The sequence below is a fragment of the Natator depressus genome, chromosome 4, assembly GCF_965152275.1.
Source record: "Natator depressus isolate rNatDep1 chromosome 4, rNatDep2.hap1, whole genome shotgun sequence".
Taxonomy (NCBI): domain Eukaryota; kingdom Metazoa; phylum Chordata; order Testudines; family Cheloniidae; genus Natator; species Natator depressus.
The window spans coordinates 105,535,995-105,552,900 of record NC_134237.1 but is presented as its reverse complement, the minus strand read 5'-3'; the positions used below and the strand labels follow the sequence as shown (position 1 = coordinate 105,552,900).

Sequence of the window (16,906 nt, the reverse complement as noted above, 5' to 3'; positions counted from 1 at the left end):
CTTGATGTGTCTTTCCCATTTAAAACTGAAGACACTTGTTTCTCTTTGCTTTTCATTTTAGCTGCTGTTGCAGACACTGGCAGCTTTTTGTTTCAAGATCCTTGGGGTGGGTCCCAACTCTGGTAACTGCTCAAATCACGTGCAAGAATTTTTCTGGTGTCAGTGAGAGTTCCATATGCCTAGGAGAGCAGAACACGGAAGAATATCTGCTATGAAGATCTGAGAACAAAATGCTGCCCAGTGTTAAATTACTCATGTTTTTGGTACAATATCTTGGAATAACTTGGCATTATGAGAGCATATATGCTGAAGTTTTTTGTTCATGGGAACATACTGGGCCAAGTTCATCCCGGGAGTAACTCTTGGTTTTAAGGGAAGTGCATCATTATTATTAATTTGTATTACAGTAGCACCGAAAAGAGTAACGATGAACTAGGCTCTTCACCTTTAGCCCTAAAAACATCCCACAGGCTAATTCTAGTTCATCTTAGTGTGAAAGAGCAAACTCGTGACACAGATCATACTTTAAAATAAATGATACATTTATACCAGTAGGTGTGTCTGCTGCATGTGTGTATCGTGGTTTGTTCCTAGAAATGTTATTTCAAGAAGGTATTTTTATAACAGTGAAGATACCTGTGAATCTCCCTCTAATGCAGCTTGTGAATACATCTGCGCTGACAGCTCAAGGTCTTTAGAGTGGTTCTGGTAACCATAGTAATAGAAGTCTCCCATCTTCAAGTAAGCTGTGGAAGGTAACAGTAACAGGGCATTACAAAATATTTGTATAGAAAGAATTGAACTATTAATATATTAGAAGAATTTACTGAATTTTCCATTCAGAGCATTGTATTATGGATAATCATAGTTTCTCTCTGCTTAAGATTGTGACCTTCTTTCTATGCCAAGCCCATAGGGTCTCTAACCTCTGAAAAAACACATTTGGAATGAAATTTCTCATGGTTCTTCTTCTGCCAGGAAATAGTCTTAGGAGGACATTTCAGGTTAATCAGGCACGGCGTTTTGAAGACACAAGTTTAATTAATAAATGGTTTTCCTACTCTTGAAAAAATTTCTAAGAAGACTGTGCAGCGTAATCTCTACCACAAAACTAACAATAACCTCCAAAAACCCCAGACCTAGAAACCCTAGACCTTCAAATTGTTTTATTCATTCAGCTTCCTAAAGAGACCAGCTGTGAAATCCTGACTCCATTTAAGTCAAGGGATGTTTTGCAATTAATTTCACCCCAGAAATCTGATGAACTTTAGATGCTTCTCTGGCATAAGACTGTGCTCATGAAGTCTGTAAGTTCTGGGAGCCAAATCACAGTATGTTACAAGCTCCATTAGAAAACCCTGTGGTGTTCGTAAGTTCCAATGGGTGAATCACTCTGGACTGAGTTGGGTACAGGCACCACCAGTGTGGTACTGGATTCAAATACGTTATTGTTTTTCTGTTTCATTGAATAGCTTGCATTATTTTTATACTACACTTATAATAACAACAACAAAACATTGTTACAGAATGAAATCTACAATTGTATCAGTGTTTTTAAATACAGGGTAAAATTTTCTAAAGTATCTAATTGACCTAGGAGACTAAGCTTCACTGAAAGTTATAGATAGATTGATTGTAAGGCCAGAAGCAACCAATAGCTCATCTATTCTGAACTCCTGCATAACACAGGCCATAGAATTTCTCCCAGCTACCCTGTATTAGGCCCAATAACTTGTGTTTGACTAAAGCATAATTTCCAGAAAGGCATCCAGTCTTGATTTAAAGACCTCAAGAGATGAAGAATCCACCACCCTCCTAGGTAGTTTGTTCTAATGGTCAGTCACCCTCACTATTACAAATGTGTTCCTTATTTCTAATTTGAATTTGTCTGACTTTTAACTTCCAGCCATTGGTTCTTGTTATGCCTTTCTGGGCTAGATTAAAAAGCCCTTTAGTACCCACATATTCTCCCTGTGAAAATACTTACACACCATAATTAAGTCTTGATCTTCTTTTTGATAAGCTAAACAGACTAAGCTCTTTAAGTGTCTCACTGTAAAGCACTTTCATTTAAGGGCATTTTTTCCAGCACGCAAATCAGTGACTTAGTCACTTCTGAAAATAAGACTTAAGTAACTCAGGTGCTTTTGAAAATGTTATTCACTATCTTAAAAAAAAGTAGGAAATTCTCTGACAAACTGCTTTAAGATATAGGTAAGCCTGCCAAGAGATATACATTTCTACTACTGAAATTCCCGTTGGAACACTGCAGTTATAAAAGAAAAAGGTGTGAATCGCAGGAGTTTCTAATTTAAAGTTTCCTTTCTGAAAAGGCTTCTCTGCATATTTCTGGGGGACCAATCCTGGGTCCGGTGGTCCAAGAACCAAGGAAGGGCCAAGGTAGCTTACAGCCATTTTGCAGTCCCCACTCCTCCACACTCAATTTGTGTCATGTGCAAAAAGCGAGACCCTCCCCATAATCCATCCCCTTTCTTTCCTTAATTTGCTCATTAGCATAAAAACTTCACACTGTATACACACTTTTACATTCTCATTGTAACCAACAATTAAAACTGAAATCCTATTAAGATCTGAATTAATAAAAAGTATGCTATACGTACCAAATGAGGGAGCATTGATTTGAGATATGGAGAAATTATAGTATCGCCAAACACAATTAGTAGCTAAGTATCTTCTTGCTAGTTCCTGGAAAGAAAAAGCGTGGATCCATTTATATCACAGGAAAGTTATTAGTGTTACAGTATCACTAATGATTTAAAAGGACCATGTATTATGAATACATGTACTTACTGGTCTCTCTTCACAGATATGTGCTAAGTTTGTCTGTGACACTTCAATCCCAGCCTCTGCTGCTAAAACATAATACAGCAGAGCTTCATGCCTAAAACAGAGGACAGAAATAAAAAAAAAAACCTGAAATCACCAGGATTTAGCTATAGTTAGAACTACCAAATAAATTCTGAAACATCCATTTGGCAAGCAGAATTTGTGACCACGGTTTAGACAGAAATGAATGGCTATTCCATGCAAGGGCTACATCTACTGGCCACATTTGGTATAACAGAAAAGAATTTGGTTTTGGGTGGTTTCAGCATCTTCTCTTCTGCTTTGAGGTAGAATCAGCTCCATGTAAGGTTCTACTCTTTTAAAGTGCACCTGCAAGAATGTTTGGTGTGTAAGGCTGGATTATGACACTTAAGGGCACTTAAGTGAGATGGAGTGGCCTGTTTCAAGATATAACCCTGAAACAAACAAACAAAAACACACCACACACATATACATCACCATCATCACAACATGGACCTAACATTACATTTCCCAAATTTCACTTCTGCTTGTATGCTCCATCTCTTTTTCCTACACTTTGTCTATCTAGCTTGTAAACTCTTTGGAACAGTGGTGTTTGTGTGTGCATGTACACATGAACAGCATCTAGCACAATGGCACCTCAGTCCTGGCTGTGGCTTCCAGGCACTATTGCAATACAACTAATAAAAGTCAACGTCACATTTTCAGTAACTGGCAGTCTACTGGGGACTCTGATCCTGACGGCAGCTCCTGTTTCCTCTTCTCCTTCACTCATGAAGGCCAAGCCCCACCCAAAAAATCACGACTGGCTTTTAAAAATGAGGGTGATTTTTGTTTGCTTTCTGGTTTTAGAGCCTCTAGGAGTCACATTTTCAAGCTGTTCTCTGCAAACATTAAGGCTAGAAACAGGTTTCTGGTCTTTTAAAAGAAAACGAAGTTTCTCATATAGTTGCATGACTTCAGAGGCTTAAGCAAAGAGACCCAAAATAATAAAATAATAATAATTAATAATACCCTATTATCTAGTGTTTTTCATCAGCAGGTCTCAAAAGTGCTTTACAAAGGAGGTCAGTATCATTATTCCCATTTTACAGATGGCGAAACTGAGGCACAGAGGAAAAAGTGAGAGTTGGCAGCACTGTATACCAGCTGCCCCATGCAAATAAGCAGGCTTTGCGCCTGTTTTCCTGCTTATTTGCATGGGGCAGATTCCTAAAGCATCCTTTTCAGTGAAGAGTCTAAAGCCCTGTAGAAACAGCTGGGACAAGGAGAGTCAGCACCAAATGACTAGTCAGCTCTCCGTGCTTGACCCGCAAGTATTTTGAGGATTACCAGTGGCCACCGGATCAGTTAGGGACCTCTAGCATATGCAAAACATTTTGGTCAGCAAAACAGTACTTTAAGATTGGGACCCAATGTGTCTAGCAGCAAACTGTAGCAAACTCCCCGACCTCTGCAGCAATGTCAACACTAAATTCTCCAACAAACTGAAATTTCCACCTCTGTGTGAGATATATGGAGACAAATTCAAAACCAGAGGTTTTTCATGTGAGCTAAAGATCAGAACGATTAACACATCGAACAACGCAAGACTTCCATAACTAACACCAGTCTTTGCAAATGACTGTCTAAATATTCTGTGCTGTCTCAAATCTAAATGTATAGTGGTGGGAAATCAAGAGCCAGGTGGCCCACCTGCAGAAACCAGCTTACAACTCCTAGCTTTTGAGGGACTGTAATTATAGCTTCCCACCCTCAGTTATCTGCACAGAACTCCAATTGATTTCAGTGGGAATGGCCTAGGGTAATTGAGGACAGAATTGGGTCAACAGGGCCTATTTCACACAGGCATCTTTTCTAGCACCCTGTAAAATAATGGAACTAAAATAGGGCATTATTTAAAATAAATGATTAGGGCTGATTAAAGGTTTGCAGATGATAAAGTGCCACATAAAACTAAACGGAAGAGTGCTTCCAATTTGCAGAACACAGAGGTCAAGTTGTCTGATTTGCATGAACATGCATTAGGAATATAAACCCTCATATTTTAGGATATAAACCTTCTTCTAGGACTAACCACTGCTAGGGGCAGGATACTAGATGGCCACTGGCCTCATCCAGTATGACATGCCTTATGCTCTGGTGCCTGCATGCAGAAACTAAGATGCTTATGCCTGCAAATGAGCATGCATGCAAACATGGAGCACAAAAGTGGGCGGCATGGAGACTCCGTTGGCTGGCTTGTTGGACATTGTAACCTATTTAATTTTGGGGGGAAACATAACCAAAGCTCTTCATAATGAAGAACACAGCTAAGGTAATACCATGTGTTTCTATGTTTTGGAAGAAGCTTTGCTGTCAGTGTCAGCTTCTGCTACCAATACCTGGGACAGAATAATGTGTAAAACAATGTGCCTAGGATTAGAGATACCAAGGTCTACAGTGCCGTGCATGACAAGGACCATCTCAGCTCAGCAGTATGTGTTTGTCTTCCCTGCAGCCCACTGTAAGTTCTGGCTGCCTCCAGCCTTAGGTCTCTAGAGGAAATTTTAGACAAACTAAAAAAAAAAAAAAAAAAAAAAAAGCGCTAACTGAAAAAACACACGATGAAGAGAGAATGAAATATCACAGTTTTAGCTGTTTGGTTTTTCATCAGATTACTTCTCACAAAGCCCTAAAAAGGCATCAGGGCAAAAGCAACTATTTTGCTGCCATTGTGCCGATGCAGCATAAACGTTGTTTCTCAATTATGTACTTTCATAAATTCCAGAATGACCTCCCAAAATACCAGTTCATCACAGCTACATGAATATTTTGGAAACAATGTGCCAGACAAATCCACAGGGACTGATTAAAAAAGTATCTAATATGAAATCACAAAATTATACAACAGAAAGAAAGAAAAATTAAAAGAAAGCAAAATATTGTTTGGGGAGAAGGAGAGAATGTTAAGGTTAAATGCCACAGGAAGTGCCATAAAATCCACCTGGAAACCATTAGGGAAACACGTGGGCTGTTGACATAAGTTAAATATCATAGAGATTCCAGGAGACTTAGGTTCCTGAGTGGCTAAGTCACTTCTGATATTTTCAAAAGCAGCTAAGTATGTCTTGACTTTTTGATTCTAGGCTTTTTGTGACAGGCATTGCATTTTCCTGCGTCTTTACACTGCCTTGCACAATGGCCCATGGGATCCCAATTCTGATTGCTTTACTCCCTTTAATATAATACTAATTTTTAATAATGTTTTGTGGGAACAGTTTTGACATCAATCTGTCTGTCTGCACGAGTATCTCCATTTATAGATCCATTTCACCTGATTCCAGCAGTGCTGTTGAATGCCTAGCCCAGTGTCTGATGGAGACTGGGTCATGGATGAGACCTAAGTGCCCGAAGCTGAATCCAGAAAAGACTGAGGTGATGCTGGTTGTTTGGGGAAAGCAGACAGATGATATGGCAAGGCTAATATCTGCCCCTTTGAAAGAGGGTGTTCACCCACCATTTGTGATGGTGTTTGCACAATTTGGGGGTTGTGTTGGATTGCCACCTGCTGTTGGATGATCACATAGCAGCAGTGATGAGGTTGGTGGTTTGCACTGTATGTCAAGGGTGCTTTGAATAAGTGCTCCTTGACTTAGAGTTTGTGTAAGACTGAAATACAAAATCAATTACATCAATTGCACCTACAATTTTTTTGCACACACAAAAATTCTAAATAAATGAAGGAGGCCAGGTTTGAAAAAAAGCTACCCATAATTGTGCTTTGTCTACAGTTCAGTGAAAGACAACCTTTCTGTATGGTCCTGGTTTTGATGTGTTTCATTTCAGTTGTATTTATTCTCATGTCAAAGATTTCCTGGGTGAAATTCCAGCTTCATTAAAGTAAACTGAAGTTTTGCTATTGACTTCAAGGGGTCATAATTTCACCCTGGGTGTGTGTTGGGGAGATGTTACATCGTTTTACCACAAAAGTTTATAAAAATAAATCACGTACATAACAACCAATTAGTTTTCAGACACAGTGCAGATCAAACTTACCAGGACAATTCCAAATAGGCATTGAGAGCTTTTCTGATTACATGTCCCAAGTAGCCATTTTTTTCTGCAGTATGTTTTGCCCAGCTGTAAAAGAAGAAACATGACAATAAATGAACACACACATTTCACACATCATAGTCCAGTGCTATTCTCACTGGGGCCAATAGGACTTTTGTCACTGATTTAAGCAGGTGCAGGATCAGCCTCTTTGTCATTAAAGGCATACATTTCTATGATATATTTAGCCCCTGATGTGGTATTAACGTTGAAATGTCCGAAGGTAATATTTTATTTCTGTAACATTTTAAATGTAAATTTTGGTACAGCATCAAAACAAAACTCCAGGTCAAATTCAACATATCAAAAGGTGGCAATTTATACGCTGGTTATGAATGGGTCTCTATGTAGGTATAAGTGGCAAAGTAGCCTAACTTATACTAATTCATAGATTTTTACGGTCAAAAGGGGCCATTTGATTACAGTGGTTCTCAACCTTTCCAGACTACTGTACCCCTTTGATGAGTCTGATTTGTCTTGCATACCCTCACTTAAAGACTACTTGCTTACAAAATCAGACAAAAATACAAATGTTGCAGCATACTATTACTGAAAAATAGTTTACTTTCTCATTTTTACCATATCATTATAAAATAAATCGATTGGAATAAAAATATTGTACTTACGTTTCAGTGTATAGTATACACAGCAGTATAAACAAGTCATTGTCTGTATGTAATTTTAGTTTGTATTGACTTTGCTAGTGTGTTGTAAAACTAGGCAAATATCTAGATGGGTTGATGTACCCCCTGGAAGACCTCTGCATAGCCCCAGGGATATACATACCCCTGGTTGAGAACCACTGCATTAGAACATCTAGTGTGACCTCCTGTATATCACAGGCCATAGAATTTCACCCAGTCATTCCTGCATCAAGACCACAGCTTCTGGTAGAACTAGTGCAGCGGTTCTCAAACTGTGGGTCACAACCTCATTTTAATAGGGCCACCAGGGCTGGCATTAGATGTGCTGGGGCCCAGGGCCAAAGCCCAAGCCCCACTTCCCAGGGTCAAAACCCAAGCCAAAGCCCTTAAGCCTGAGGACTTCAACCCTTGGTGGTGGGGCTTAGGGTTACAGGCCCCCAGCCTGGGGCTGAAGCTCTTGGGCTATGGTTTTGGCCCCCACACCCGGAGTGGTGGGGCTTAGGCTTTGGCCCCCACACCCACGGCGGGCTCAGGCTTCAATCCCCTCTCCTAGAGTCATGTTGTAATTTTTGTTGTCAGAAAGGGGTTGCGGTGCAATGAAGTTTGAGAACCCCTGAACTAGTGCATATCTTTGCATGGAATTCCCATTAGTATCCTTGGAAGTTCCCTGCATAGATTAAGGACAGCATATGGTCCTATAGTTTTGCTGATAAAATTACTTTTTCTTTTTGGAGAAAACGATACATTTATTCCAGGTGCTAAGAAACCACAAGGCCGCTGTGGTATTGGAATATGCAGGTCTCACCTCTTCTTACAAAGCTGTGAATTAGGTATCCTTTGACAAACCAGTAGACGTGAATTTCGTGTGAATAGTTTCATCAACCAAAAGACTTTTTGGGATAATGGGCAGCAGTAGCTTGATTTTCAGATATGCTAAGCACCTGCAGTTCTAGGAGGTAGCTGAAGGTGCTCAGCACCTCTGAAAATGAAGGCTTAACTATTTCCTAAACATTAAGATATGCAAACATTCAAGAGGAGCAAGTATTATTGCCATGGAACAGTTTCTCAAGAAGAAAGATGCACATTTTTTAGATTGAGGAATCGAGAACCTGCTGTAATTGAAATGATTTTTTTCATGATCTCAATCATCACTGGTTTAAAAATGAGATTTTCCTTCTTTCTCCATTCCTTACATGACAGCTTTTTCTGGATCTCTAGCAAAGTTTTCCATATTTCCTGTGATGTAATACAGAGAACATCGTATGGTCCCTTCTACGTGTCCACCTTGGGCAGCTTTATAGAAGTACTCAGCAGCTAGGGTCTGCAAAGAAACAAGATAAAAATGGCAACCTCCTGGGGAATTACTATTTCCCTATAATTGCTTCATTTAAAAAATAAATAGATAAATAAATAATGGCAGCCTGGCTAATGAAACCAGTCAGTTTAATCAGTTTCTGTGCAGATGGGTGAAATCAGTCTCCTTCTTCTACCACCTTACCAGGTTAGGTTGGAAGTTCTTTAAAGCTGAAATTGTGGTAGCATTTTTATCAGGTAGATGAATATATAAAATATACAACTGGCCTCTGGTGCCATATGGTGTGGCTTTGTTGACCGTGACAAAAATGGAACCAGTAAGTCACCGTCAGTGATAGCAGCAGTGGAAGCTGGAGTGTAGAGAGAGGATACAGGCATTTTAACCTCCAGGCTATCTAACCCTACATTCACGGCTAGTGATAAAAACACTGCAGTCCTGACTACACTACAGCTACAACTGGTGGTGAATTAGGGGAGCTGTTTTTGCCAGTGTCACAGCCTGCTGGAGCAAAGCTTGCTCTCTAGCATCTGAGAAATCATTTGCATGAATGGCAAGAACAGAGGGTCCAATCCTGGAGACCTTTACTGTGTGAGTAGTCCCCGTGCTTTCATGAACTACACACGAGTATGGGCTCCAGGATCAGGTTCATAATTTCTCAAGGATATGAAGATAGTTTGTGTAAGGCAATACAGGCTCAGCAGGACAGGACAGAACTGCAGAAGGAAGGGGAACTGAGAGAGTATCCAGTTCTCATAATCAACAAGTTTTCTACAGTAATCATAGTAAAACAACAGCAATCACAACTAAACAATTTCTTTAATTCAGGAACGCCTAACTAGCAACCTCTGCTGTAAAATGGAGACCTGGTATTTTTGTCAATGGTCCCGGACTTTGTAACTAGCTCCCTCATTTGATCCAACAGAGCCTGGTTTTATTAACTTTCAGAGCACACAGCAGCATGTCTCTTTTCTCAGGCTTTTGGTGATGAAGGAATACAGGACCATAGAGTGCTTTTGTAGGGGCTGTTATTAACTTGGAATTGTATTATTATGGGCAGGCCATTATTATGTAATTTTTGTCCCCAGGTAGGAGAAATATGCTTGCCACCATTTGCTGGGCAGCTCTTGCTGCTGTTTGCAGCATATATGCTCACTGACTGAGGCACTAGACATGCTCTCGAACGCCTTGACCACATTTTCCAGCCTCCTTTGGCCTGAAGCATGAGGTTTGATAACTTTTATTTTCGCATTCTGAACTATAAATGTGATTGGTCATAAAATTATCAATCAAAATAATGATATCCTCTGTTGGAAAAAGAACATTATTTTTTCTTGATATATATATAAAATTAAGGTCCTGTCTTAGAAAGACAAAAATAAAATATGTAGGTCTATAAGGGCTGCATTTAAATTGCAAATCAGACTTTGAAAGGGAAATTTAATTTAAAATCTGTCTTGAAATGTTTTTTTTCCCCACAACAATAGCAGCTTCGATATGAGTGCAGTGCAACAGCTCAAAAGTTCTAGCGCAGATTCTGCAGCCCTTAATCACACTGGATAGTGCTCTGCTCCATGTAAAGTACCGTGGAATTCAATGGGGCTACTATTGAAGTAGAGAGCTATTCTACAGGAGTAATGATGGCAGAATCTGGCCCTCAAGAAGGTATAAAACAACTCCAAACTTGATTTTGTATGACATTTTTAATGGGACTTGTGTTTTACTCTTAAAGGGACAGTGGTACTCTTGAGGTAGAACTACACAGGTCAGAGGAATGCAAACACATCTTTGGCAGGCATGAAGCAGATTGTGATGCCATTACGCTAAGTAGTGCCTCGCTCCAGAAGCAGTGCCCCTGACTTCAATGGGACTTCATACAGGAAAAGACTCGATTCACTGTGATGAAGGGTAGCAGAATATGCCCCTCCTAAGTAAACACAGAATCTTAAAAAATGAAGCCAATATTTGTAAACCAGACCCTTTAATAAGAAATCACACACTGACTATTTACTTACTCGATTTCTGCCAGGCACTCCTGGGTAAATCCCGTCTAAATGCAGGGCACCCAGGTTATAGGATGCATCTGAATTGCCCATTTCTTCAGCTTTCAACCAGTATTTTGCTGCTTTTACGTAGTCTCTTTTAAAATTATGGTAATACCATCCCAAACCATTCATTGCCTGATGTAATCCCTGCGGGTAAAGAAAAAAAAATGTCCTCAACCACTCAGGTTCAGCTGTGCTTTGCGACATCTTCTGATGCCAACTTATTGTCTAGTGTCAGGAACTCTAGAAAGTTAATCTTTGTAGCTCTTTGGAGCATGTTATCTAGACAGTGTTCTACCAAGCTGTAACCAAGAGGTTTGTGACTGCTGGAATCCTTAGGGTCCCCTTATTTTTCTCTGCTTTTTTTCTCTAAGGCCCTGTGTTCAATGAACCTCCAAAGATGGGGATTCAGCAACCTCCTGTGGAAATCTGTTTAACTTTGGAAGCTTAACTACTTTCCTAGTTATAAAGTTTTTCCTAACCTAAGGGCATGGCTACACTTGCAGATGTAGAGCGCTTTGAGTTAAACCAGCCTTCGTAGAGCGCAGTAGGGAAAGCGCTGCAATCTGTCCACACTGACAGCTACAAGTGCACTGGCGTAGCCACATGAGCAGCTCTTGCAACGGCCACACAGAGCAGTGCATTGTGGTAGCTATCCCAGCATACAAGTGGCTGCAACGTGCTTTTCAAATGGGGAGGGGGGTGGAGTGTGACAGGGAATGTGTTGGGTGTATGTGGGGGGAGACAGAGTAGGTTTTAGGGAGGGCTGAGAGCATGTCAGCATGCTGTCTTGTAAGTTCAGACAGCAGCACGCCCCCCCTCCCCCCCCCCACAGCATTCCACAGTAATGGCTGCTTTGTCTCGGAAAAGATAAGCAGCTGGCTGTCAGAAACAGAGCTTTCAAAGGGCATATCTGTATTCCTACAGCGAGTACAAAACAATGAGAAGAGTGGCCACTTGACTTAAGGGGGTTATGGGACATTTCCAGAGGCTGATCAGAGCGCAGTAATGCAACACCTCATTCACACTGACGTTCAGGCATTTCAGCCAAGGCGCAGCAAGCGTTAATCATCTCGCTGAGGTAGAGCACCAGGAGCGCTGTAGCCGTGGAGTCAGAGCGCACTACGTGCCTTGCCAGTGTAGACAGATAGTGAGCTAGGGCGCCCGGGGCTGCTTTAATGCGCTCTAACTCACAAGTGTAGCCATCCCTTAATCTCCTGTGCTGCAGATTAAGCCCATTACTTCTTGTCCTACCTTCAGTGGACATGGAGAAGAATTGATCACCATCCTCTTCATAACAGCCCTCAACATATTTGAAGACTGCTATCAGGTCCCCATCATCCTTCTTTTCTCAAGACTAAACATACCCAGTTTTTTTCACCTTTCCTCATAGGTCAGGTTTTCTAAACCTTTATCATTTTTACTGATCTCCTCTGGACCTTCTCCAGTGTGACCTCATCTTTCCTAAAGTGTGGTGCCCACAATTGGACACAGTACTCCAGCTGAGTACAATGACCTCCCGTGTCTTACATATGACACTCTTGTTAGTACACCCAGAATGATATTAGCCTTTTTTGCAGCTGTACCACATTGTTGACTCATATTAAATTTGTGATCCACTATAACCCTCAGATCCCTTCCAGCAGTACTACTATCTAGCCAGTTATTTCCCATTTTATAGTTGTCCATTTTACTTTTCCTTCCTAAGTGAAGGAATTTGCATTTCCCAACTTTGCATTTGCCTTTATTGAATTTCATCTTATTGATTTCAGACCAACTCTCTAATTTGTCCAGGTCATTTTGAGTTCTAATCCTGTCCTCCGAAGTGCGTGCAACCCCTCCCAGCTTGGTGTCATCTGCAAATTTTATATGCATACTCTCCACTTCATTATCCAAGGCATTAATGAAAATACTGAATAATACCAGACCCAGGACAGACCACTATGGAGCCCCGCTAGATATGTCCCCTCATTAGATAGCAAACCATTGACAACTGCTCTTTGAGTATGGTCTTTCAAACAGTTATACACCCATTTTACAGTGATTTCATCTAGACATTTCCCTAGTTTGTGAATGTCGTGTGGGACTGTGCCAAAAGCCTTACTAAAATCAAGATATATCACATCTAATGCTTCCTCACTATCCACTAAGTCAGTAACCTTGTCAAAGAAGGAAATTAGGTTGATTTGGCATGATTTGTTCTTGACAAATCTGTTCTGGCTATTCCTTAAAACCTTATTATCCTCCAGGCCCTTTCAAATTAGTTGTTTAATAATTTGTTCCACTATCTTTCGGGTATCAAGATTAGGCTGACTGGTCTATAATTCCCTGGGTCCTCTTTGTTCCCCTTTTTAAAGATAGGTACTATGTTTGCCCTTCTCCAGTCTCCTGGGACCTCACCCATTTACCAGCAGTGATAATCAAGATAATTGATAATGATTCTGGGATTGCTTCAGCTAGTTCCTTAAGTACGCTAGGATGAATTTAATCAGGCCCTGCAGACTTGAATACGTCTATATATTCTTTAACCTGTTCTTTTGATATTCTGGCTTGCATTCCTTACATTTGCTCTGAAAATAAATGGGAGGCCATTAACATGGAACTTCAATATGCTGTTTTTACAGAGTAGAGACAGTCGGCCAGTGCCATACAGGTCAGTTTTAGGAAACGCTGTGTATGCCTCCCACAGCAGCTCAGGTTATGGCAGTGCTATACACTAACATTAGGCCTCGTATTTGTCTAGTAATTATGCATCAAGAGAAGCTCATTATCCTGTGACAATGTTCTATTTTGTCAACATTAACTCTGTCTCCTTGCATAGCCCGGTCAATTGCAAGTACCAGCAGTCCAAGTTACTGTGCTAAAAAGCATGCTCTTCACCACTGCCTTTTGATGCATGTTTAATAATGGCTATGCCAAAAACAGTGGACTATATAGGATAAGAGAGCTATCTAAAGGACCCCAGGACAACCCAAGACATTTGTTTGTTATTCTAAACTTACATCTGAAACAGTCTCTGTGACAATCGGGGTCTAGACACCCCAAAGAATAAAACAATTGAATCAATTAGTTATATACTGTGTTATTTTGTTTTGATTGGGGCTGCTGATTAATCGCAGATAACTCAAAAAAAATTAATCGCAATTAATCGCACTGTTAAACAATAGAATACCAACTGAAATTTGGTATTTGCAGATGGCAAGAGACGGTAACAGCTTAGTACCCACCAGGTGTAATGGGTGTGAGGGAATGATTCCTGACTTTGAGTTACCATTTAGTCCTGGTGCAGCTACCCACCACCAATTACACAGAGCACATTGCAAAAGCACAGTCTGGCTCTCAACCCTTCTTTATTCTTCTCCTTTATACTGTATTACTATGAAGTTTGTTGGCTTGATTTTTCAAAGGTGATGATCACCTCTATCTCCCACCGCCCTCAGTGAGATTAGTGGGCACATAACATCTCCAAACATCAGACCAGGTGGGGATTTCTGTTTGACAATTTAACATGAAACTCGGTCTAGAAGAACAAGCACAGGAACTGGATGTAAGAACACCTGAGTTCTAATCCTACAGCTGCCACTAACTCCTTGTGTGACCTTGTATAAGTCACCTGGAGGAAAAATCAGCTTTTGTGTATGCAGGCACAATTCCGTTTACTTCAGTGGAGTTGCACCTGCTTACTCCAGAGCCTAATTAGATTTTGTGGGATTCAGTTTCTCCATTCAGGATAATAATGCTTTCCTAATTTATGATCAGGATGTTGGAAGGACTGATTAATGTTCATACAGCATTAGGGTGATGTAAAGTGCTACATAATCATTATAAATTATAATCATATCAGTAATAACACATCTTACTTAGATAGCACAGCAATAAATATTTACTATTATGAATATTTTACCTTGGATGCTGCTTTTTTCATCAGTTCTAAAGCAAGTCTTGTGTTCTTTTTCACACCATGACCCTAAGTAACAAATATAATAAAATAAGTATATATAAGCAACCACTATTTTGAAACACATAATACATGCTAATGAACATTCCCAGCTAATAATTTTAAAAGCAAATTTTAAATTTTTGGATATTATAGTTATTTTTTAATCTTAATATGTTAAAATGGGGGCTGGGTAGGAAAGCTGCGTGGCTCTGTAGGGCTCATTCACATTTAATATCCTAGTTTAACCTAATCTTAATTGAGCCTCGGAAAATTCCATTTTTCCAGTGAACCTGGGTGAGTAACTTTTCTGATGGGCAAGTGAAATACCTTTCCCCCCCCCATTACTGTCAGTTACTTTGGAAAAAAGAATAGTGAATAGCTTTTGAGCTTGGGCTGGTGAATTTTCATCACAATTTTGCCTGGGTGTCTTAATCTAATAGATCTGAACACATACTGAAATAATTTTAGTAATTGGAAAAATACTGTTAGCAGAATCTCCTTGAAACCTACTTCTTCTAACGGGGCTCTCACTGCTAATTCTCTGTTGCTATAAATCACATTCCCTCACAAACTTTCTTAAAATGTAACCAACATGAAATTCAAACTGCAACCAGCTTCTGTCTTGTGCTCACTATGGATATCCACGCACTGAAAGGCTGCTTCTTCCTCTTTTCCTCTGCAGTCTACTGTACCTGAACCCTTTCATATTTGTTGCCGTATTGTTTTGTTTGTTCTGTAATTTTAGGCTCTGTGATGGGGTACACAAACATGACACTGGCCAGGAAAGGGTTAACAAGCTGCTTGTAGACTCAGCCAGCTCCGCCTTGCTACACAGGCAATCAGGCTGGGAGGAAGGGGTTAAAAGGAGAAAGCCCAGCTCAATTGGTTGTTGACTGGGAAGGAGAGTAGGCTTCCAGCTCTCAGTCTGTAAACGAGGCCTGGCTGGGACAAGGAAGTTAGGGTTGTCAGGTGTCTGGTTTTCGACCGGAAGTCCAGTCGAAAAGGGAACCTGGCAGTGTCCGGTTAGCAGGCTCTCCCTTCCCTGCCCCACTCATCCCCCCGGCTCTCCCTTCCCTGCCCCAATCATGCCCCCATCCCCGGAGCGCAGCTCTCCCTTCCCTGCCCCACTCATCCCCGCCACCCCCGGAGCACATTTGCATCCGATGAAGTGAGCTGTAGCTCACGACAGCTTATGCTCAGATAAATTTGTTAGTCTCTAAGGTGCCACAGGTACTCCTTTTCTTTTTGCGAATACAGACTAACACAGCTGCTACTCTGAAACCTGTTAACTCTTGGTAAGTGTAACTCCCATCCAGATCTTGCTGACACACAAACTGTCATTTGAATAACTAAGATGGTTTTCGCAAAAAGAAAAGGAGTACTTGTGGCACCTTAGAGACTAACAAATTTATTTGAGCATAAGCTTTCGTGAGCTACAGCTCACTTCATCGGATGCATTCAGTGGAAAATACAGTGGGGAGATTTATATACACAGAGAACATGAAACAATGGGTGTTACCATACACACTGTAAGGAGAGTGATCGCTTAAGATGAGCTAATACCAGCAGGAGAGCGGGGGGAAGGGAAGAAAACCTTTCGTAGCGATAATCAAGGTGGGCCATTTCCAGCAGTTGACAAGAATGTCTGAGGAACGGGGGGGGGGGAATAAACATGGGGAAACAGTTTTACTTTGTGTAATGACCCATCCACTCCCAGTCTCTAAGAGTGGATGGGTCATTACACAAAGTAAAACTATTTCCCCATGTTTATTCCCCCCCCCCGCCCACTGTTCCTCGGACGTTCTTGTCAACTGCTGGAAATGGCCCACCTTGATTATCACTACAAAAGTTCCCCCCCCTTCCTGCTGGTATTAGCTCATCTTAAGTGATCACTCTCGTTACAGTGTGTATGATAACACCCATTGTTTCATGTTCTCTGTGTATATAAATCTCCCCACTGTATTTTCCACTGAATGCATCCGATGAAGTGAGCTGTAGCTCACAAAAGCTTATGCTCAAATAAATTGGTTAGTCTCTAAGG

At 40.7% G+C, this 16,906-nt stretch overlaps 2 protein-coding genes across 2 annotated transcripts in view; one reads left to right on the top strand and one right to left on the bottom strand.

Annotated features, from left to right (window-relative positions):
• The window catches only part of SLC34A2 (solute carrier family 34 member 2), a 154,319-nt gene that overhangs the window by 102,405 nt on the left and 35,008 nt on the right, over positions 1-16,906 (top strand). The window lies entirely within an intron of this gene.
• Positions 1-16,906, bottom strand: part of SEL1L3 (SEL1L family member 3) — a 58,076-nt gene that overhangs the window by 9,378 nt on the left and 31,792 nt on the right. The window contains exons 14-20 of the mRNA XM_074950131.1: positions 14,830-14,892; positions 10,896-11,072; positions 8,762-8,889; positions 6,868-6,951; positions 2,812-2,902; positions 2,622-2,706; positions 637-746 (exon numbers count right to left, since the gene is read on the bottom strand). Coding sequence (XP_074806232.1) covers positions 637-746; positions 2,622-2,706; positions 2,812-2,902; positions 6,868-6,951; positions 8,762-8,889; positions 10,896-11,072; positions 14,830-14,892 — 738 coding nt within the window. The remainder of the gene's footprint in view (positions 1-636; positions 747-2,621; positions 2,707-2,811; positions 2,903-6,867; positions 6,952-8,761; positions 8,890-10,895; positions 11,073-14,829; positions 14,893-16,906) is intronic.